Here is a 24593-nt window from a genome sequence, read left to right as displayed (position 1 = left end):
CAGTTCATGGACCCACCACAGGCTATAGAGTCCTCAGCTTCACCACTGCCTTATCAATTATCCTGGTAGCTCTGGGAGCATTTGTTTATCTTAGAAGAAAACATGAATTGAAAAGGTGAGCAAATTTTAATAGCCTCATGACAGAGTTGTGCTAAAAAAAAAAAAAAGGACATAAAATCACATTAATGAGGGTGGTGGCATAAATACAGTCTAAAAACGTGTGCTTTGAGAAGCATTTAGCTGATGGGAACAGTATAACTTTCAGATAACCTGAAAAATAGTTATTGAGACCATTTATGACATCTGGGACAAACAATATGCCTGGAATGTGGACCATTTATGCAGGTAAAAATTTGCTAACCAGCAATCAGAGGGCATTATCAGGGATGAGGAAGGAGATTCCCTCTAATAAGACAGAGTTAGTACCAATGAATACCTGAACCAATGAAGTTCTTGTTAGATGAAGGTGGAAAAACACTACCTTAAAGCATACGTTACCTTTATTTTTTATGGATAGTAGTTCAAGATTAGATGTCAATAGGGTTGGTTTGCTCTGAGTTCTCTTCTTTCTGTACCATTATATGATCTTTGTGAATCTGTCTTCATTGCCACCTCTGTTAGGAATACCAGTCATATTGAATTAAGGCTCTCAATAGTCTTCTTTCTCTTACTTGCGCATTCTCTGTATTTACCCATTACTACTTACAAATCTGATTTCTTAATATACTAATACATTGAGGTAATAAAAACTTAAGATTTTAACATATACATTTTTATGGGGCACAGTTAAGTCTCTAATTGGTGTTGAAATAAAGAAACTGGATAACAATTTAAAAGAAAGACACTTTTGTCTAAAATCAAGAGAATCACTGGAAAAACAATTAAGAATATCTTGATGCAGAACTGAAGAAATAGCACAGCAAATAGGGTGCTTGCCTTGCATGCAGCTGAACCAAGTTCAATCCCCACCATCCCATATGGTTTCTCAAGCCCACCAGCAGTGATTCCTGAGTGCAGTCAGAAGTAACCACTGACCATCGCCAAGTGTAACCCCCCAAAAAACAAAACAAAAATGGAAAGAATATCTTGGCAAATAAGACTTAAGTAGAAAGATAAAATTATGTAAAAAATAAATAAACTTCCTAGGAAGGAAACAAGCAGTAAATATATGAAGAAATAAATGCTATAGAGATTATAAAAGCATTAGCAGTAACAACTCTGTACAGCCTTTGATTTACAGATGGAAGAAAAAGTCAGGAGAAGCCATCACACTGGTGAGTACATGATGTTCTTGTTAGGTGAACTGAGATTCTATGTTTAAGGTTCTATCAATACTTTAGATCTTCCATTAACCTATTTTCTTGTATCTGTTGTTGCTTACCTACTTGAATGTAATTCTCTTTTATTTCAGTCACCTAATAGTTTTTCAACTGAAAAGATAGGTAACATTTTTGGGAAACTGAATAAATGCCTACTGATAACTCATTTTTTTATTTTAAGTCATTTGCTCTATGCAAGACATAATTAAGATAAAGCCTGATTCCTATGGTGATAAGGTGGCCTTTTCTACACAAATATGCCCCAGTGACATCCTGGGTCACACTCCCAGTTACTGCCTCCACTTTAAAGGAAAAATTTTTTGATCGATTTCTCTGATTTCTAAAAGTAGGAGAACTTCATTAAAAGATGTGACCCTCTTTAAAGAAAATAACCATGAAAAAGAGATTTTAATGAAGACTGAGACTTCGATCAATGAAATCTCTGATGAACAGGTATGTGGTAAAGTGGGACTTTTTTGAAGGAAAGCAGATTGTGAGATTTAATTAAAGCTTGCCCCTTTGAAAAGTCCTAGCTGGGTAAAAGGGCAGTATTAATTTTCAGGGCTTTGAGGGAGGGGCTACTACAGAGGGCTTTTCAGTAGTGTGGGCCTGACAGTTTTGGTGCTAGAGACTGGTCATGCGATTTTTCTCAGCCCCATGGTACTGGTAGCCAGCACATCCCCATCTAGTGGAGCTGCGGTTGGTGCTAGTGCCAGGTCTGGAACTCTGGGCCTCTGAATGCTAGGCATGCACAAAGAGCAGGGGTGCATGCCCCTGACCCCTCTTGTTACTGATGAATATTGCTTTTATTTGTATCTAACTAATACTAACTTTTTTAATTTTTAGACTCTGGTTTGAACAATAAAGAGTTGAACAAGGTGAAGCATGCATGGAATTATAGTCAAGATTACAGCTTTTTTTTTTAAAAAGGATCAGACTTAATTAAACACCAAACCCAAAGTCAAAGACAACAAAATTGATAGTCAATCTTCAACAAGCTATTCACAGAGGGAACCAGTTATACTAGCAGTCTGGGGTGCAAAAGAGGGGAATGCTGGGAACCGGAGTTGAGGGAGGACAACACTGGTGGTGAGAATACCCCTAATTCAATGTCACTATGTACCTCAAATATTACTGTGAAAGATTTGTAATTCACATCGGTCACAGAAATCATTTAAAAAAATAGAGACAAACCATGATACATTTAAACTATTAAAATCTAATACCTAGTTAAAAAAAAGATTACAGCTTTTTGATGAATTCCAAAAGGGGCTTCATCCTTGAAAAGTTGCAAGTATTTTTGTAAAGTTTATTGGAACTCTAAAATTTACCTCTTCTCCCTGTGGCCTCTGCTCACTCACCTTCTCTGTGTGTTTGCTTTGTTTCAACAGTGTGTGTGTTTCTAATTTCAAATCTTTTTCTCTAAAAGAATTGTTAAGCTCTTTATAAATTGATTAATCTAATTAAAAATATAAGCTCACTACAATAAAAATTGTTTATACAGTAATTTGTGTTGCATAAACGTCTAGAGCAATTTTATTATTAAATAACTGCTGTTTTAAAATTGTTGTGAGGGTTCTTCCTGTCAGATGTTTAGAGAGAGGCAAAAGAACCATACCTTGTGGTGACAGAGTGGAGCATCTGGTGCCAATGATCATACCCAGGATCTTCCACATGCAAGAAAATAATTAAGGCACATACATTGCCTCTCCCCAATAAATGCTTTTCAATAGCTGTGCTAGGGTTGGTGCAATAGAATAGTGGGTGGGTTGTTTGCCTTTCATCACATAGGGTCCCCTGAGCCCGCCAGGAGTGATTTTGGAGTGTTGAGCCAATAGTGGCCCCTGAGTGACCCTCTTTCCCAAAGAAGAAGAAGAAGATAATTAGCTTTACTTAGGGCTGACTTATTTTTATTTTTTATTTGTTGTTGTTGTTTTACAAATTTCTAACAAATTAGTTAAAAATCACTACTGGTGGGCTTGGGGGCCTTATGGGATTCCTGGGATGTGCAAGGCAAATGCCCTAGCCACCACTGTGTTATTGCTCCAACCCCAGGACTGATGTCTAATAGTACTTAGGAGACCGTATATGGTACAGAGGATTAAACCAGGATTAGCTGCATCTAAGACAAATGTGTTATCTGTATTTACAAAAAAAATCAAAATTATATACAGATTTTATACATGATATGTCAAGCCTGATGTGAGATACGAAAACAACTGCTGAAGTAACTTGATTACATAGCTAACTGGCAATGAAGAAGGGTTAGTGCCCATTCTAGATAAGAAAATCAACAGAACTATACAATGTAACTATTCAATGTAACTATTCAACTTTCAATGTAAGGGTGAAGGTATACCAAGGAAATTATACACGTGAACATGGCAATGATAAAATACCTCTAAACTAAACTGATGGGGGAAATAGAGTGGCCGTGTGGGTAAAAAATTGATGATGAAGACATAGGCCTTGGCCAACTCATGAGTGGAATTCAAGTTAAGGAGCTGAGTGTAGATAACACTAAGAAAGATGCTGAGGTTTTACAAAGATGAAAAATGGACCTTCTCTTAGCTAAGCTAAGCATAAAGATGGGGAGGCATCATGCCAATGGTGAGAGGATACTAATTATCAATCTTTTCCAGGGGATGTGATAAGGCTCTAATTTCTTCCTCTGCCTACAGTGTATGTGTGGAGGAGGGACTGTCTTTTGTTGGCAGAAGAGACTATTCCAGTCATTTATCTAAGTGATTCTGAAAGTATTCTATATAACAGAGGGAGTGTTGTATGCTACTCTCTTCTACTAAAGCTACTAGCCTAATAAAAGGTGGCTGGAAGAATTTGTCCAGCTTCATTCAGTTATATTATCAACTTCTTCCTATCCGTATCACACCAATTGAGGGAAAATAGAAGCAACATATATGAAACCAAGATGCAGTGAAACTTTTTTTTTCTTTTTGGGCTACATCCAGTGACAGGGGTTACTACTGGCTATGCACTCAGAAATCCCTCCTGGATTGGGGGACCATATTGGATTGATTGGATTGAACTGCAGTCTGTCCTAAATTAGAGCATGCAAGACAATTGCCCTATTTCTTGTGCCATGGCTCTGGCCTCTCTGAAGCTTTTTTTAAAGCAGCAAAACCTCTTTACCAGAAACCAGATAATGCCCTTCCCCCTTCTTTACATTTTCTGCTCAGATACTACTTCCTATCCTAAACTAGCTTACATTGTCCTGATTTCTTCATATTCCTTTTCCTTCTATATGTCTCTCATGCTATAGCATAGGAGTTTCATGAAGGCAGAGATTAATGATTTAGTTTTCTAAGTCATCCACAAAAGTGTTGACAAAATGACTGGTGTTCCCTCTATTTACTGGGTGAAAGTTCTGCAGGTGGAGAGAGGAGAAGACTTAGCAACTTTGACAGCAGCCCCTCCCACAACCTCTGTAGGGGACCAGGTGACAGTATCTATCTAAATACCTCAACCCTCCTCAGGAGACCTTGTGGCTAGGTTGGTGCCAGAGTAGCAAACAAGTGGAACAGGAGCTGCTGCTACTGTTCCTGCCTTACTTTGCCAGATTATCTGGTCCTTCAGGCATAACTTGAGACAGATTGGAAAGACATCACCAATCACAGGAGGACAAATAGTTTGTAGGTAATTGGGATAATTAAAAGCTGTGATGATGCATTGATTATGTGAAGGTTTGAGCAAGCCAGTGTTGCTGTTCTGCAGTCATGTTTTTACTGTAATTCAGTCCCTTGGCAGATTGGTAATAAGTGTTGGATAAACTCTCACTCAGACCTACTGAAGCTCAGCCTCCTGAAACATCTTGAGCTCATGGTTTATTTGTGCTATTGTGAAATGACCAGAGGATCTTCAGAACCAATACAGAGCCCAAGCTGATGCAAGAGTCTCTTTCCATGTTGCTTACAGTATTACTATTATTATTTTTGGTTTTTGGGTCACACCCAGCAGCGCTCAGGCATTACTCTTGGCTTTACTTTCAGAAATCATTCCTGGCAGGCTCAGGGGACCATATGGGATGCCGGGATTTGAACCACTGGGATTCAAATCACTGACCTTCTGCATGCAAGGCCAATGCCCTATCTCCATGCTATTTCTCTGGCCCCACAGTATATTTTTTAACCAATAACAAGTTCCTCCCCTTTTTTGAGGAGGGATACTAATTCTCAATCTTTTAACTTTTCACTTAATAATTAATTCTTTAACTCCTACAGGTGCTTAGGGAACCATGTAGTGCAAGAGACTGAATTTAGGGCTCTCATATGCAATGTATACACCTTGGTCCTTTTAACTAGCTCCCTGGCTCCTGGATGGTTGTATCTTTGTAAACAGAGTTTTGGTTTTGTTTTGTTGATAAGGCAAAAAAAAAAAAAAAAGAAGTTATAAATCAGCAATAAAATTGAAACCAATGGACAGGAAATGTTATGCCTATAAGTCAGCAGGAATACATGAAGAGTGAAGAAATAAATAGAAACATAAAACACCACTGTCAGGCATTGTCAAGGCTTTTCTGGAAATGTTTAGAATTAGGATGCACGCAAGATTCTTGCCTGAAGCCCATGATCTTTATGTGATCTGCAAGATTCTGCTTCTCATGCCCCTAATCTCTTTCTTTGATAGGTGTGAGGTAAAAAATCACAATGTTGCCTTTTCTTCATACTAGCTCTTTTCCTCTGATAATAGATCAAGTCCCCTTACCCATCTAGGCACAAAATCTCAATGGTCTAATTATGTTTTGCCAGTTGGGATTGAAATATAAGCAAGCCAGAGTTCTGGAAAGCCTTGCATCTCCAAGTGAGGCCATCTGTGTTGCCTTCTCCTGGGAGTTGTTAGGAAATCGATCTCAGGTTTCGCTCCAGACATAGAGAAGCATAATTTGCTTTAGAAAACAGGTGATAACACAGATCCCTTCACTGGTACCAAGCAGAGTGTGCTGCTTACTTTTAATATAGTTCTCATACACTTACTGGATCAGATGCTTACATACTTGCCTGTGAATTGACTACAAGTTTTAAAGATTCAGCACAGTTAAAGATACCCTTACATGAATCTGTTACTGTTCAAACTGGCCCCACTGGAGACTTCGTCTTACAAAGGGAATGCAGGACTGCAGGTCAGTGAATTTAAGCACCAGTTATAAAAGAGAGTTTCAGTCAGTCTTCCTTAAGTGAAAACTGGTGCGTCCAGTTTTTCCAACAATAGACCTGGCATTGCATGGAAAATAGCAAGAACTTGAAAATAAAGCAGTCAGGGTTTAAATGGAGCCCATCAGCTTAGTAATTTTAAATGAAGCAGCTCAGAGATCTGGAAGCTAGATTTCAGACAGAGTACCTAAGCACCAGGGAATTGTGAGCAATGAATACTTAAGGTCCCAAACTGATATTAGAGACAGAAAAGCTTTTCTAGTTTTATGGCAATGTTTATCTTTCTAAATTTATTTATAAATAAGAGATATATACATGTACTTGAACTGAGTATAATTAACAGTTTCTTGTTCTTTTGGTATGGAAGATTTACTCTAGAATCCTCTATGTTCATTGCGAGGTAGCCAAGAAGTAGAACAGGGCATAGTCTTTCCATTCTTCTTCTGGTATATTGAAAAGCGACAGTGACCTCAACTTCCACACCAACAACGGGCCTTTGCAGGGTTCTATATTTCAAGAACTTCATAGCGACATCTTGGTCTCTTGAGAGTTTATATCAAAGTTATACAGCACAGAAAATAATAATTATAATGCTGCGAGGTTCTTCGTAGTACCGGAATAGTTTCAAGACATTACACTTTTTATTTTTTAAGCTACTATTTGCAGGTTTTCGCTTTGGGGTATTTGTTACCAAACCAAGGTGACACACCTTTGCTATAACTTCTTTAACTGCGAGTATAACATATCATCACCCCTTAAATTCACGCTCCATCCCAAAGAGATCCAGAAAACCCAATTCAACCTGAACCTAAAGCTAGTCCAAGAGAAAGGAAGGCACGACCAGAGTTTGGAATCCGAGCCAGGTGTTTCCAGCTGCAAGTCACAGTCAGTTTATCAAGGGGTTGTGGTGGGGCCCGAATCCACTCTCCAAACTCAGCTCGACCAGAGCAGGCTGCAAAGTTAGGGGTAAGGGTGGGGGATGGAGGGGTGTCTCGCCTACAAGTCAGAGTCGCAAGGCAGCGAGGCGAGGCAGGGCTGGGTGCTGCGCGAGGAAGGACCGTGGGACTCGACGCCCTTCTCCCCGGCCAGCACGTCCACCGGGTTGGTGTAAGCCTTGAGGGGCGGCCGAGGCATGGGGAAGCCCACCTTGGGCTTGCCCACCCCACGCTGCTCGGCAGGCCGCGGCCGATGCTGCCCGTCGCTGTAGTACTTGATGGCGGGCGTGAGCGCCGGCTCGGGCCATTCCACGTACACGGTGCTGATGCTGCTGCGACGCGGACCCGCGAGAGGCGCCTTGTGACAGCGGCGACACCGCTCCTCGCACCAGGGCGCCAAGCTGAGCGCCAGCGACAAGCCGCCCAGAAGCAGCAGGCAGCTGCCCAGATAGCCCAGCACCAGGCTATAGCTCACCTGCACCTTCACCGGAGCGCTCGGGGCGGGCAGCGCGTCGCGATCGTCCAAAAAGTGGTTGTACCAGGACACGGGGATGAGGCTGCAGAGGCCCGCGATGAAGAGCAGCAAGCCCGAGAGGCCGGCCAGCAAGAAGTGGGGTTCATCCTGCCAGCAGCGCACGCCCAGCGTGGCCAGCAGCAACCCGAGGGCCGTGATGGCCAGCGACGTGACCATGAGTCCCCGTGCCACAAGCACGGGCTCCGTCCCGAAGTAGTTCAAGTCGTCGGGCTGGCCGCACTGGCGCTCGCGGCTGCTCTGCTCTCGGCAGATGTCCCACAGGCCCTGGTACAGCACCACGTCCACCGGCTGGTCGAGGAAACCGTGCAGCTGTCGCCAGGCGGGAGTCAAGGTGCTGGTGAGGTTAAGCAGCAGCGCACAGGGCACGAGCACCATGCCCAGCGTCATCACCACCGGCGTCCGCATCGCGGGGGGCTCGGGCGATGATGCACCTGTTGCCTGCTTTAGCAAGGAAGACCCCTGCACCCCGGAACCTCGGCCCCGCCAAGTCAGCACGCTCCAACCTGCTCTCCTCCGGGCAGCTGCTCCGGACTCCTCGGCCCGGCCCTTCTTCCTTTCTGTCTCTCTCTGCAAACGTCCCGGTCGAAACCAGCGCGCGCGCGGGTGGGTCTGACCGAAACCTCCGGCCGGCCGAGGTGCGGTGCGGACGTCCCGGAGGCGGCCGCAGCGGCCAAACTCGTCCCCCGGTGGGAGGGGCGAGCGAGAAGCGGCCGGGGGCCCTCCAGTGCCGGGAGGACACCCCTCCCCGCAATGGGGCTGCAGGGGAACCGTGCAAAGGTCGCTCCGCCCCCCTGACTCCACGGCCCGGCTCTGCCGGGTTGGGCCAGCCGGTCGGGGGCGGGGAAGGAAAAGATGAGGTGTCCGCCCGGACCTTGACGCTCGGAGACTCTGCTCCTTAGGAGAATCTCGGCTGCCAAAGTTTTCCTTCCGTCTCAAAGCGTTCCCCACCACCACCACTCCCCTTCCCCACCCCCGATAGAGGTCTACTTGTGCGCTTCCCACGCCCGACACTTGGGCGCAGGGGATTTGCAACCTCGAAGTCAAGTGGGCGGCGTCGCGGGGTCCGGTGCGGCCCCAGAGTCCTGGACAGGTGTGCCCCGAAGTCCACCTGAGCCACGCTTGCTGCGCTTGTTGCATTTGTTAATAAGTCATGTTTACTTGTTAAAGAAAGGCTCCGTGCTCAGGCTTGAATTTAAAGCAGACGAAGCGAATCGAGTGTCTATCTGGTTGACGGATTGCGCCTGGCTCTACTTTTTTCATCTAGTCCAAGATTTTTGGAAAGGGGCGTTCCTGGGTGACTATCACTATCGTCCTGTCCATAGCATTGTCTTTTTAGTTGTTTTAGACTATTCTAAATGGCAGAAAATCTGTAGAACTGCAGACAGCGTTTATTTAATTAATGTATTTGTTTGTAATTGCTTTATTTAAGCACCATAGTTACAAAAGTGTACATTGTTGAGTTTTAGTCCTACATTGTACACCATCTTTCACCAGTGCACCTTTCCTGCCACCAATGTCCACGTCTCCCCTGCATCTCTTTCCCTCCCCTCCTATCTCAAGGGCAGGCCATTTGCTTCTCTCTCTCTCTCTCTCTCTCTCTCTCTCTCTCTCTCTCTCTCTCTCTCTCTCTCTCTCTCTCTCTCTCTCTCTCTCTCTCACTCTCTCTCTCATTCTCTCTCAATTTCTCTCTCACTTTCTCTCCTCTCTCCTTTCCAATTTTGGCACGGTGATCTGCACTATCACTATTATCAATGGAGAGGTGTCTTGATCATCTCTTTCTCTTCTTTCAGCACTGATTTCTTTTCCAGAGGGGTCAGCTATCATTGTCCAAGTAGACCCTTCTCTACTCTAACTGCAATCATGGCTCTTTGTGGTGAGCTTTCACACTGAGCTGAATCTCCTGACCTTTCATTCTATTACCTCTGGGTATTATTACCATTCTTTTTATATTTCTTATGATCCAACAAATGACTGAAATTATTCTATGTCTATCTTTTTCTCTCTGGCTAATTTCTCTCAGCATAATAGTCTCCATATTCATCCGTGTATAAGAAAATTTCATGACTTCATTTTTTCCTGACAACTGCATAGTATTCTAATTTGCAGGTATGCCACATTTCCTTTAGCCACTCATCTGTTGCCTGGCTTTTGGGTTGTTTCCAGATTCTGGCTGTTGTAAATAGTGCTATGCTTAAAATAGGGGTGCAAAGGGTATTTTTATATTGTGTTTTTGTATTCCTGGGGTATATCCCCAGAAGTGGTATTGCTGGATCATATGGGAATCATATGAGAGCTTAAGTTCTAGTTTGGAAGAATGACCATATTATTTTCCAAAAGGGCTAGCCAAAGGCACATAAAAATGCTCCATTTCACAAATTATCAGGGATATGCTAATCACAACAATGAAATATTATCTCATACTACAAAGATTAGAGCATAACACACACACACACACACACGCACACACAAAAGAACAACTAGTGTTGGCATGGATGTGGAGAGAAAGGAACTCTTACTTCTGATGGGAATGAAAACTGGTCCATCCTTTTTGGAAAACAATATGGTCATTCTTCAAATAGCTTTTGTTTACAAAATGAAAATATTTGTCTGGGTAGAACATAAGTACTTATTGGGCTACTGACCAGGGAAATCCTGGATTGCATATTATATTTCCATTTACCCACCTTTATATTCTTCACAATGTCCTTTGAACTAGTGTAACAGGAGGATTCCTCAATTTTGAGGTTACTATTTTCCTTTTTACTTAGAAAGAGTTTTATTGTTGTTGTTTTCAGTTTTTAGTTTTGTTTTAAGTCACACCTAGTCATGTTCCGGTCTACTCCTGGCTCTGAGCTCAGAAATTACTCATGGTAGTTTTTAGCAAACCATATGGGAAGCCAGGGATCCAACCTAGTTTGGTTGCATGTAAGGTAAGTACACTATCTGGTGTACATTATTGCTACATGGAGAACTTACCCATGGGAGGAAGCTTACAACAAAGAGCAAGGGAGTAAAGTTAGGACAGAGAAGGGACCACTATGACAATGATAGTTGGAAATGACCACTCTGAACAAGAACTAGGTATTGAAAGTCAATAAATTATATTCAGGATACTCCTTCAGTAACAATATTGCAAACCACAGTGTCTAAAAGAAAAGAGAAAGAGAGAGAGAAGCAGAGACAGTGACAGGGAGAGAGAAAGAGAAATGTCCGCCATAAAGGCAAGTGGAGAAAAAAGGGAGGAAGGAAAGCTGGAGACATTAGTGAAGGGAACTGTGTACTAGTGAAGGGATGGGTGTTGAACATTGTATGACTGAAACTCAGGCATGAACAATTTTGTATCTATGTATCTCAAGATGATTCAATTAAATTTTCTTTGCTATGAAAGTAAACAAACTCTGAATTCTTAACTCACTCAACAGGGATTCCCCATGTCCCCTTATGACCTGGAAACCCCATTTTACTTTCTCTTTATGAAGGTTGACTTACATGATAATATGGAAATGTGATGGTTTATTTCATTTAGCACCATGTCCTCAATCCATGCTGTAGCATGCGACAAAATTCCTTTCTTAGGGGGAATGACTTTTCATTGTTAGTGTTGTATGTATCTACCATATATAAAGAAAAGAACTCCAAAAATACTAAAGCTCATACTTCATACAAGCTCTGAATTTTATCCCTCACACCTGGTAGTTCAGTGTTACCAGCTTTAGTTTCTAGTGTCTCCCAAGCACTTTAGGATTGGCCTCATTTTCTCCTAGACCTGGCAGCTCTACATTTCTGGACCCTAGAACTGACTTACCAGGCTCAGAGAAGGACCAGTAGGGCTGGGTATTTCCTCGAACAGCTCTTGATTCCGGAGCTTCTGTTTGGAACTCTGGAACAGCTGGAGAGGTCAGTCTTCCCAAATTCAGATACATAGATGTCAGACATACATTATAATATATACATATAAATACATATATAAGAAGAATGAAAGAATAAATCATGCTTAGGTAATCATCAAGGAAGGAAAAGGTGACAAATGGGGAAAGTCAGAAGGTATCGAACAGAAGCCTCTTCTGCACACTGGTAAGTAATGGGAAGGAGCCTTCATGACTGAAGAGAAATCTAAGGGGAAAGAAAATCAGGTTTGCTTTTTTTTTTCTTTTTGGGCCACACCCAGTGACGGTCAGGAATTACTCCTGGCTATATGCTCAGAAGTCCCTCCTGGCTTGGGGGACCATATGGGACGCTGGGGGATTGAACTACGGTCCATCCTAGGTGAGTGCGTGCAAGGCACACACCTTACTGCTTTTGCCACCACTCTGACCCACAGTCCTGTTGCTATTCCCCAACCCCAGTGAATTCATCCAATCTTTGCTTAAAAGTTAATTCTTCCTCCTCAGGGTTACTCAGTTCCCTGGATTAGGTCAGCTTTTTTTTTATTGAGAAATATTTATTTTTATATTTGGCAAAAATTAATTTCCTAATTTTCCTTTAAATTACAAGGCAATTAAAAAATACTTTCTCTAGTCTGACAAAACTTTACTGTGCTTTCTTTACACAACTTAAAATTTATTTACTAGTTAATACTTGATCAGCATTTACATTGCTTGTATATTAAGGCTACAAGATTTCAGCCTTTTTTATGGTGTGTCTGATTATTTCCTCTCCTGTCCTAGATTGGGCCACACTTCTTTTTTATTTGATCTAGTTAGTTTTCCATTCATCTATTAATTCTCTAAGGTCATTTTCCTTTTATTCTATTCTGCCCTAAAACCATCTTGATAGGCTCACACTGTCCATAGTCACTGCTTATAACATCAATTTCATCTCATTCTACCCTGAAATTATTTGACTTAGAAACAGATTTTTCTGTTACACCCCACCCATTCAGAAGTGTTGCACTCCTGAAAAAGAATTATTTGCCAAAACGGCCCGCTTAGAGCAGTCAAAATCAGTTGACCCTTTGCGTGGATTGTTTGGCCATAATACTAAACATGGCTGTAACTATCTCTCTCTTTATTTTTGACCATTATTAGAAATCAGGCCTCTATATTTCTTTCTAACAAAGAAGCACAGTACAAATCCCGCCAAAAGTCTCCCACTGACCAGTTCTCTGTGATCTCTGCTACCTTGGCCCCAAGATCATGTTTTTCCCAAAACTTAGCTCATGAATAAAGCAATTTTCAGTTTTCCCCAAAACTCTAAAACATTTCTCTCTCTTCCCACTTCCCTGAAAATTACCTGGTTTCTCCTGCTTACCCAAAACAAAGCAAACCCACAACAGAAACTGCTTTTCACCTTCAGTATCGGTTCTTTAATATGCAGATTTTAGCCATGGCCTTTCATTCTGTTTCCCTGACCATCTCCCACTTTCTTTGATCTCCAAAATTACACCCCGCATTCCAGAGCTTATTCCCTTAAAAGTTACCCAGCTCAAAAAATAAATTTGTCTTTGTCTTTCTAAACGTAAGTCCCCATGCATTCTGTGTGGTCTCATTTATTTAATATTTCATAATTCATATTTTATATTTGCCTCTTCATGCTCCCGCTTGATTCTCAGTGGGAATAAGAACCCACTAAGGTTATGCTTAGGGACTTTTTATCCCATTAGGATAAAGGGTCCACAGCATTTTTCTTACAGATGTCTGCCAAATAAATTGTCACATGTGTCTTCATATTTAAGTTTGTGTCTTTAAATATAAGATTTTCCTCAGCATGGAAAGCAATGAGATTTTGGAAGGTTCTAGATATTTATGAAAATGAAGTGCAAGCCTGTTAGGGGAACTTTCTATGCTGGGGAGAGAAAGACATGATAATACTAAGTATAGCATCTGATTATAGACCTGAGTTCTTTGTTCTAGGGGCTTCTGAGTTCATCTTAAGGCAGAGTGATTAACAAAGCATGAATCATAATGTGGCAGGAATGAATTATTGCTGAGATTAGTACCTATCTATGTAAGCTGATCCCCAGGCCCTATAATAACTTTCATTTCTGAAAAGAGGCCCAGGGGTAAGGCAATAATTTGTTGGCTCTTTCAAAGATTTTGTGCAAGCCTTTAAGATATCTTTCCCTTTAAGTATGCTTTATTTACAAGTGGGATTACAAACTATGGCTAATCAGAGCATAGTCCTAAACAGAGAGAACCCAATACCTTAAAGATAATGAAGCTTTCCAAATATGTGAGAAGAGTTTATTTAATTTTAATACAAATTAAGGTTTAGATACACTGCATAGTTTCAAAATTAATCTGGAAAAAGTATAAGTGAAATATATTAAGAAATTCATGGAAAGAACAGGAATGAAAAGGCATATACCATCCAGCTTAAATAAAAGACAAAGTTGTATTAATTTCTTTTTTTTTTTTTTTGGTTTTTGGGTCACACCCTGCAGTGCTCAGGGGTTATTCCTGGCTCCAGGCTCAGAAATTGCTCCTGGCAGGCACGGGGGACCATATGGGACGCCGGGATTTGAACCGATGACCTCCTACATGAAAGGCAAACGCCTTACCTCCATTCTATCTCTCCGGCCCCAGTTGTATTAATTTCAACAGTGATATCAGTGCCGGAATAGAAAGGTAGATCAGGAAGACTTTGTACAAGATTCTAATATAATAGAGCAGTATTTAAACTCAGACAGAAAGGATGGAAATGCAATTATGTGACATTTGAGAGATTTAAAAGAATCCCTGTATCATAAAAGATGTGAAAAACATAGTCAAAGTAAAATAATAAGATCCTATAAGAATTAGAATGAGGTAGAAGAGGACATAAATACATAAGAAGTTGGGCCAGATAAATAAAAGCAGCAGGTAGAGTGCTTACCTTGCATATGACTAACCCAGATTCAGTCCCCATCATCTCATATAGTAAGTACTCTGAACAGCACCAGGAGTGATTCATGAATGTGGAGCTAGAACTAAGCCCTTAGCACTACTGGATGTGGCCCCAAAACAAAACAAAACACAAAGGAAGTAGATAAATTTTCCAAGCAAAACCTCAGAGATGATAAAGAGAAAAGGACTCTGATGAGGTTCATCATTATGCAGGTCTTTAAGATACCTTTTCCTTTGAGTATGCTTTTAATATCTTTTAGCATCATAGCATCCACTATCATAAGTACACTATAAAATAGTGATGTATCATAAAACCAACTAAGTAAAAATAAATCATGTGAAAATAATAGTGAAAATAAAAAATAAAAAAAAAAAATAAATGAGAAAGATTTGTTCCAAAATATTAATTTAGTAATAAACTTTATTTTAAACTAGAAATATAACTTTTAAAAATTTATTTTCTACATAATAAAATTTATATATATAATTTATAAAATATAAATATTTATATATACTACCTGTTTATTATATTTATTATATATATTATATATACCTGGTTATTTATATTTATTATATATCATTTATATAATTATATAGACTACATATAAATATATGTATGACATAAATTTATAATATAAATTATATCAATATAATATAATAGCTATATTTCTATGTTAATTAACTATATACTATAAATAATAAATAAATATAGTATAAATATAATATATTAATTAATAGATGAGCTGAAAAGTAGATAGATCTAATAATAAGGGAGTGTGGGCCATTCTTGGACAGGAGAGGAAATATTCTGAAACACCATAGTAAAGACAGGAATCTAAAAAAAAAAAAAAGAAAGGCAGGAACATTGTATCTTTAATACACAAGCAATGTAAATGCTAATCAAAATATTAACTAGCATATATGTAAGTAAATATATTATAAATATAATATAAATAATATAAGTTTATATATAATTATCTATATAGGCTTTGAGGCTATCCTGGGAGGAATAAAAAGAGCTACTTCCAGCTTCGTTCTTAAGGCTACTTAGAAGACCATGTCCCAGGGTTGATCCTAGGTCTCCCTTAGGTAAAGCATCTGCTGAGCCCATTGAGATATCTCCAGCTATTAATTTTTTTCAATTAAAATGTTTTAATTAGGGGAAAATCTATGAAACTACGCCTGCCCAGTGGGGCCCAACTGTGAAAAACTGTGAGTGCTGCCTGTGTGTGTCTGTCTACTGTCCTGTCACGTGAACCTCTTGCGAGGGGGCTGAAAAGAGGCTCCAGAAAACTCGCTCTCCCAAAGGCCCATTCTAGGGCGGGAACACCAAGGAACTGATCCGTAAACCTGAAAACCGGGTATAAGCAATACTTTGCAGAAGCCAGGTCCGCTGTTTGTGAGGAAAGTCTGGGAAAATCTATGAAACTACGCCTGCCCAGTGGGGCCCGACAATGAAAAATTGAGAGTGCTGCCTGTGTGAGTCTGTCTATTGTCCTGTCCCATGAACCTCTTGGGAGTGGGCCAAAAAGAGGCTCCAGCTCTGCTTCGATACATGGCCGTGCACTCTTTCTAAGGAAAGAACACCATCGCAACAAGAAGAAAAAAATCACACTAAGAACTGTGCTGGATCACTGAAGCCCAGAATTTCTCTCTGAACTGTCTTCTCTGCTGCGTGCTTGGGCCTAAGATTTGATCCTGTGTGAGTCTTCATCCACGGAGGACTCCCCTCCCTTGGAGGCAAGTCAACCCACCCAGAAAGGATAGAGCCAGAGGAGTGTGGCTGCCTACATCATTTAGCCAATGAATACCACCACAACACGTAGAAAAACCCAAAATACAAGTGTAACAATGGGGAAACAACGCAGGCCAGCATCAGACATAGAGAATGAAGATGACAATTCTGATGAACAGATAATGACCAACCAACTAATCAACTTCTCAGATAAGGACTTTAGACAAGCAATATGGAAGATGCTCAAAGAACTAAAAAAACCATGGATCGAGTTGAAAAGAACACTAATAAGAACCAAGAAAATATGAAGACAGAAATCACAAAACTCCAAACTGAAATAACATGTCAACTAACAGGCCTGAAAAACTCAGTAAACAAAGTGAATGACAAAATGGATAAGCTCTGGGACAGGGTATCAGAAGCTGAGAATAGATTGGTGCTGTGGAAGATGAGATACATAACAATTCCATACAGCGGGAGAGATTGGAAAAAAAAAAACTTAAAGCAAATGAACAGACAATAGAAAAATTAGTCAAAGAATGGGAATAAATGAAAATAGAAGTCTATGATAAGCTCAACGAAAACAACTTAAGAATTATTGGAGTCCCAGAAACCCAGGAAGAAAATTTCCAGGAAGAATCAACGGTCAAGAACATCATTAAAGAGAAACTTCCAGAGCTAAAGAATATATGTGAACAAATCCTGCATGCTCGAAGAGTACCAACCAAAAGAGACCCCAGAAAAAATATCCCAAGACACATCATGACGAATTCCACAGAGAGAGATAGAATTCTGAAAACAGAAAGATCAAAAAGGGAAATTACATTCAAGGGAGCATCCTTGAGATTTACAGCAGACCTGTCACCAGAAACACTCAAGGCCAGAAAGCAGTGGTAGGATATTGTGACAAGACTGAATGAAATAAATGCTTCACCTAGAATACTATACCCAGCAAAACTCACTTTCCGGTTTGACGGAAGAGTACATGGTTTCACAGAAAAATAAAGCAGCTCAGGAACTTTACAGACTCAAAACCAGTCTTAGGAGAAAAACTGAAAGACCTAATTTAAGACAAGACTAACCAAAAGACACACCAAATTGCGATATAAAGATGGCATTAAATCCCAGGACAATTCTTACTATCAACGTCACACCACAGAGAATGGCACACGTCACAAAGAATGAGAATAAACAGTTGTTGGCGGGGATGTGGAGAGAAAGGAACTCTTATTCACTGCTGGTGGGAATGCCGTCTAGTTCAAACTTTATGGAAAGTGATATGGAGATTCCTCCAAAAAGTGGAAATCGAGCTCCCAAAGGACCCAACTATACCGCTCCTAGGAATATACCCTAGGAACACAAAAATACAATACAAAAACCCCTTCCTTACACCTATATTCATTGCATCACTATTTACCATAGCAAGACTCTGGAAACAACAAAGATGCCCTTCAAGAGACGAATGGCTAAAGAAACTGTGGTACATATACACAATGGAATATTATGCAGCTGTCAGGAGAGATGAAGTCATGAAATTTTCCTATACATGGATGTACATGGAATCTATTATGCTGAGTGAAATAAGTCAGAGAGAGAGAGAGAGAGAGAGAGAGAGAGAGAGAGAGAGAGAGAGAGAGAGAAATGCAGAATGGTCTCACTCATCTATGGGTTTTAAGAAAAATGAAAGACATTCTTGCAACAATAATTTTCAGACACAAAAGAGAAAAGCGCTGGAAGTTACAGCTCCCCTCAGGAAGCTCACCACAAGGATTGATGAGTTTAGTTAGAGAAATAAGTACATTTTGAACTGTCCTAATAATGAGAATGTATGAGGGAAATGGAAAGCCTGTCTAGAGTACAGGTGGGGGGGGTGGGGAAGAGGGAGATTTGGGACATTGGTGATGGGAATGTTGCACTGGTGATGGGTGGTGTTCTTTACATGACTGAAACCCAAAGATAATCATGTATGTAATCAAGGTTTTTAAATAAATTATAAAAAAATTTAACTTAAGTTTTATGGGCAGTTAGATTTCTTTTTTCTCTGGCTTTGAAGTCAAATTATGATATAATTTTTCATACACAACTGTGTCTATATGACCTTTCGTGGTCGTTGCCAGACTTAGTCTTACAAATGTAAGGGAACTGAATTCTACTTTTTGAGTTGTAGTTGTTACTTGTCATTCCTGACAATGCTCAGGCGCTGTTGAACACAGGCCTCCCACATGCCAAGTTCGTGCTCCGGTCTTGAGAGATCTCTCTGACCCTGAATTGTTTATATTTGATATTGTGTTGTTTCAAAACTGTACACACAATAAATAATGTCTATATTCAAGAAGAGTAAGTAAATAAGGAAATACACTTTAAAAGTAGCAAATAGCAAAGGCAAAATTCAGTATTGAAGATACTTATAAGCCTCAAAATTTATATTTGCTTTGATCTCCAAAAATATATTTCACAATTATGTTGCAGACTGATAAACAGAACAATCATACATCTATTTCCTCCTTTTCACCACTTTCTTTCTTCAGAAGGTCATTTTAACATTACTGTGTTGATAATCCTTGTGAATAATGGATACTTAGAAACATTAATGTCTGGGAACATAGTTCAATGGACTGAAGCACATGCTTGGCACACAGAAGGTCCACATTCAATTCCTGGCACTACATGGACCGCAGGCACAAAGCCAGGAGTGGTTTGACAGCCAGGAAAAAAAGAACAGAATAAATATATTTTCTCTTTTCCTTCCTCCAGAAAAGAGTACTCTTTTCTGTGATTGCTAAGCAGGTAAGATGATTCTATGAATGACCTAATGCATTGTTTATAATGTCATAATATGTGGATTCTGAATACATACATAGAACGGAAGGAATGACTCAGAGAAAAACTGTTCAGGTAGGTCATAAACTTTCGGATTGAAGAGGAAATTCTAACTAAAAGCCCTCAAATGGAGCTACAGTGGCATTAAAGGCAACAATCGCTTCATCCTAAAAGTATTTAAATATTTTGGATGAAACAAAAATGGATACATTTATCAAGCAGTTGCTCTGACATAAATTATTTGGGGGGGTAAGAAAAGAATTTTAAAATGTTTTTTTTTTTTTTTTGAGCAAGAGAGATAATGGATAGTGTATGTGACTGGCCCATTATTTGATCCCCGCACCAAATATGATCTCCAAAGTACTACCAGGAATGGTCCCAGGCACAGAGCCAGGAGAAATCCCTGAGAACCGCAAAGTGTGGTCCCTAAGTAATTACATTTTAAAAGATGTATTCCCTATTTTCAGGGTAGTGAAATCCCTTCACTGGCCAGCTGTACAACATGCTCCTTCTCTGACACTTATTTTTAAGAGTAGGGAAAACAATACAGAAGCCTGCTAGAAAGTATCTTGCCCTGTTTCTTCCTGTATATAGTCACATCACCAGAGAGAAATAGGGTAAATTTACCTGCATGGACTTCATTAAGAGAAACAGAGGTGTAATACATCTCATTAACTTATCGTAGTGATTTCACAGCATATCTGGTAGAGAAATGCAGAAATGCTTATTATTCTCTTTATGGTCAGTGTGAGATTTGTGAATGTACAGTAGCTAGAAAATAAATGTCACGAGACAGAGACACTTCTAAGCACAGGCTTTGGGAGAAAGACATTTTCTCACGGGTTCAACATTCTTCTCCACCTCCATTTCACGGAAGCAATCCAAAACAACCTGCTCAACTCGCCCTGCATATCACTGTGAAGTTTGATGCCACCCCACAAGAATGTTATCAGTTTCTTTCAGTTAACCTGGATCAATAACAACTTGTAAAGTAACAACTGGGCAGGCATACCTCTGTTCCTGACCCTGTTACATATCAGAAAAGCCTGGACCAAATCCAAGAGCAGCAGAGAAAAGGGCAAACCTTCCACAGTATGTCGGGATAAACAAGTGTGAGGACGGAAAGAACCTTACAAAACATGAACAAACTTCTTGTTTTTCTGGCAGAGACCAGAGTTGCTGACAAAGGACAATCCCCAGGGGAAAACTGACTCCTATTAGCCGGTGTCAAGATAAATGCTCAAAATCTTTTCTTTTCTTTTCTTTTTCTTTCTTTTCTTTTCTTTCTTTCTTTCTTTCTTTCTTTATTTCTTTCTTTCTTTCTTTCGTTCTTTCTTTCTTTCTTTCTTTCTTTCTTTCTTTCTTTCTTTCTTTCTTTCTTTCTTTCTTTCTTCTTTCTTTCTTTCTTTCTTTCTTTCTTTCTTTCTTTCTTCTTTCTTCCTCTTCTCTTTCTTTCTTTTCTTTTTCTTTCTTTCTTTCTTTCTTTCTTTCTTTCTTTCTTTCTTTCTTTCTTTCTTTCTTTCTTTCTTTCTTTCTTTCTTTCTTTCATGTTTCTCTCTTTCTCTCTCGCCTCTTTCTTTCTCTCTCTCCTCTCTTTCTTTCTCTTTCTTTCTTTCTTTCTCTCTTCTTTCTTTCTTTCTTCTTTCTTTCTTCTTTCTTTCTTTTTTTCATTCATTTTCTTTCTTTCTCTTTCTTTCTTTCTTTCTTTCTTTCTTTCTTTCTTTCATGTTTCTCTCTTTCTCTCTCGCCTCTTTCTCTCTCTCCTCTTTCTTTCTTTCTTTCTCTTTCTTTCTTTCTTTTTCTTTCTTCTTTCTTCTTTCTTTCTTTCTTTCTTTCATTCATTTTCTTTCTTTCTTTTCTTTCTTTCTTTCTTTCTTTCTTTCTTTCTTTCTTTCTTTCTTTCTTTCTTTCTTTCTTTCTTTCTTTCTTTCTTTCTTTCTTTCTTTCTTTCTTTCTTTCTTTCTTTCTTTCTTTCTTTTCTTTCTTTCTAGTGCTCAGAATTGTAACTGGTTTCTGAGGTGTCAAATGGAGCAGTTAATGTCTGTCTCCAGCAGTATGATAAAGGTGAATGAGAGGACCCTTCTAACCTTTAAAAGTACTTAATATATAAATGGGAGCTTCAAAATAGAATTTTTATTCTTATTAAAATACATCAAACTGGGGCTGGAGAGACAGCATAGAGGTAGGGCGTTTGCCTTTCATGCAGAAGGACAGTGATTTGAATCCTGCCATCCTATATGGTCCTGCCAGGAGCGATTTCTGAGCATAGAGCCAGGAATAACCCTGAGAACAGCTGGGTATGACCCAAAAAAACAAAAATAATTAAATAAATAATCAAACTAGATTAATGTGTTTGGGGGTTATTTTGAGCTTAGACTTTGCTGCAGTCTTTAGTGCTTATAAAATTTATCACAAAAGTCCAAACTGCAAGAAGTTAGTACTATGTCTATTATTGATTAACTCTATGGTGGTAGACTGAAACAAAAAGCAATCTGTAGGTATACCTTGGTTATTGTAGCTACAAGATATAAAATAATAGCCAACAGATGGAAGGGAGCTGCAAGATAGTTTAGTGGCTTAGTTCAGCTGCCTTGTAAGCATAAGGTCTTGAGTTCCATGCTACCACTTGAGATGATGTCTCTGCTGTTTGAACGTGGCAGCTCTGGGCCTGTAATTCCAACACCACAAGTAATTTCCAGTCACATTGCAGTCAGATATGTATAAGGACCAAAACTATAAAGGTACAAACCATGGAAATCATCACTTTTTGAAAAGATGTATGAGTATCAAGAAGTGTAACCTCTAGGGATCACTTGAGTGAGCCCTAAAATAGTGCTTCTGAGGATCTCTAAGAGAATAATAATAATAATAATAATAAGAAGAAGAAGAAGAAGAAGAAGAAGAAGAAGAAGAAGAAGGAGGAGGAGGAGGAGGAGGAGGATATCATGCAAATACCACAACTATATGTACCAGCCCCACAGTTAGGCATGAATATGATCCCCATCATTGAATAATAACAATAAAGAAAGAAGGGGGAGAGGGAAATAAGAGGACTTGATAAGTGATACAATTGTGTTCAGTCCATAGGCTAACACAGAGCCAGGCTAGTTACAATAACCTAATTTGTTTTCAAACCTCCATTTGTTTTCAGACCCACATATTTATTTTGTAAGTCAGTTTCAAGTGCTGAAAGCCTACCACTTTCAGTATTTTGAAAAAATTACCCAAGCATCTTAGTTGCTGACCAATCTTAATACAGAAGACTAAAAGTAATAGAAAGTATCTCAGTCACTAAAAATGTGATGGAACATTTTCATCAGCAGAATATTTATCTATCATTGAACAATTTGCATGTGAAATTTCAAAATGATTAGTAACAATTAAAGCAAAATTCCTCATTAGGAAAATGATTTGTGAAGAAAATACAAAGGACAATTAGTATAGTCTGGAAAGAAAGAATAAAAAAACAAGTGAACACATTAGGGGCTGGGGAAAAAATGCAAAAGTCCGAGCACATGATTTGCATGTGGAAACCTAGATTTCTATCCCTGTTACCACATGATTCCCTAAGCGGTGCTGGTAACTTCTGAGCAGCAGCAGGTGTGGCTTTATTCCTGTTCCCTGGAGGGAAAAATCCAAACAATTAAACACCCTCCATAAATGAACACATTGGGAATAAGTATCTCTTTCTATGAAACTTAGAATGACCCTTTGTTGTTTTCAGATCCATTCAAGGATTACTCCTTGACTCAGTTTAGGGATCACTCCTTCTGGGGGACTATATGGAGGAGGTTGATGCTAGCTTCACCTTGGGTTGGGTTGGTCAAGCAGAAGGCTAGCACTGTACTTGCTGTACTCTCTCTGGCCCCACAATGTATTTTAAATTTAAATACATTGTGAATTCCCTGGACAATTGAATCTCTGAGAGGGCAGTTCATGAGCAATACCAACTGCCCCATGACTTAGCTGCTCGCTGGGCTTTATGTAGAGCTGTAAGTAATTGGAAGATGAACACTCCATCACTGCTGGCCTGAGAAATACCTGCTTAGCCCATCGGGAGGAGGTTGGCTTTGGAGAATCATCAACTGCAAGCCTCCCAGGAGAAGCAAGAACTTAGGAATCTCACATCCTGGTTACGTCACTCTTAGTCATGTTTCCCAGGCAAGGTTACTTATGGGGGGCCAATAAAACCCTCCCCGTAAACAAGGGTGCTGACCTATAAGTGCTTGAGAAAGGAGGAAGTTTCTTGAATGAAACCTATAAAAGTATGTGAATTTTGAACTGCATGATAAGACAAGTGATAAGAAGAGGACATGGGTGTCAGAGAAGTTTACTAATACCCATTTGAAATAAACACTAAAAAATTTGGCAATAGGATTATTGTTTTGATTTGTTTTAATAATGGAAGTGCTTCACAGCAGTGCTCAGGAACCTAAAGACCATACTCAGTATTACTTACCATATTTTTTGTACCATAAGACAAACATTTTTTTCCCACAAAGTATGTGCCTTATGAAGCGAATGCAGCCTGAAGTTGAAGCCTGAGTGCAGGGGAGGAGAGCATCTAAAAACTATGTGCACCTTATGGTCAGGTGTGTCTTATAAAGCAAAAAATATGGTACTTAGTCAGACCTAGTGAAAAGTGGGAGGAGCAGAGAGTGATCAGGGACAGGATTAGATGCAGGGTAGATAAAGTTGACTGCTTAAAAGATTAGTTTGGAAGCCTTGTAAGATACGCACATGGTGGCTAGGGTATTATTAATAAAGCTTCATGTCTCCTGACTTCTACTGACTGCTTGTGGATCATTTCCTCGTTACTACCCTGAACCCACAGGCCCGCCGGCTGGAAGGGATTGCAGGTGCCTGGCCCAGCCGAGAAAGAATCCACCATCAACTACCACCATCCAGGACTCATATTAATTTAATTAAGTCTACACTAGGGAACTTTTGTTTAAGGATGTCAGTGCATAGAAAGAAGTGGGGTCTTTGCTGCGACTGTGACTAAAATCATGGCCTCACACATGCAAGTTATGAACCCAGCAATTGGAGCTCTCTTTCCAGCACAATGGGGCAGTTTTGCAATGCAGACAGCCCAGGTACCATCCCTAGCACTGCATGGTCCACCCAGCATCTCCAGGAGTGACTCCTGAGTACTGAATAGAGAATGACCCCTGAGTACCACTGGGTATGATCCCAAGACCAAAACCAAACAAAAATAAATAAATAAAAATCCTTTATCTCAGTATTTATCTCCTGA

At 39.9% G+C, this 24593-nt stretch overlaps 1 protein-coding gene across 1 annotated transcript; it reads right to left on the bottom strand.

Annotated features, from left to right (window-relative positions):
* Positions 1-6762: 6762 nt before the first annotated feature.
* CLDN23 (claudin 23) lies at positions 6763-8692 on the bottom strand. Its single transcript, XM_049772415.1, has one exon. It carries the CDS (start codon positions 8360-8362, stop codon positions 7484-7486), a length of 879 nt encoding a protein of 292 aa, XP_049628372.1. The 5' UTR covers positions 8363-8692; the 3' UTR covers positions 6763-7483.
* Between the last annotated feature and the right edge of the window lie 15901 nt (positions 8693-24593).

This window comes from Suncus etruscus, chromosome 4, assembly GCF_024139225.1.
Source record: "Suncus etruscus isolate mSunEtr1 chromosome 4, mSunEtr1.pri.cur, whole genome shotgun sequence".
Taxonomy (NCBI): Eukaryota; Metazoa; Chordata; class Mammalia; order Eulipotyphla; family Soricidae; genus Suncus; species Suncus etruscus.
This window is presented reverse-complemented; position numbering and strand designations above follow the sequence as displayed.

What these genes read in the sequence shown, in the direction of transcription:
- CLDN23 (XM_049772415.1), bottom strand. Translation starts at nt 8,362, where the DNA reads ATGCGGACGCCGGTGGTGATGACGCTGGGCATGGTGCTCGTGCCCTGT.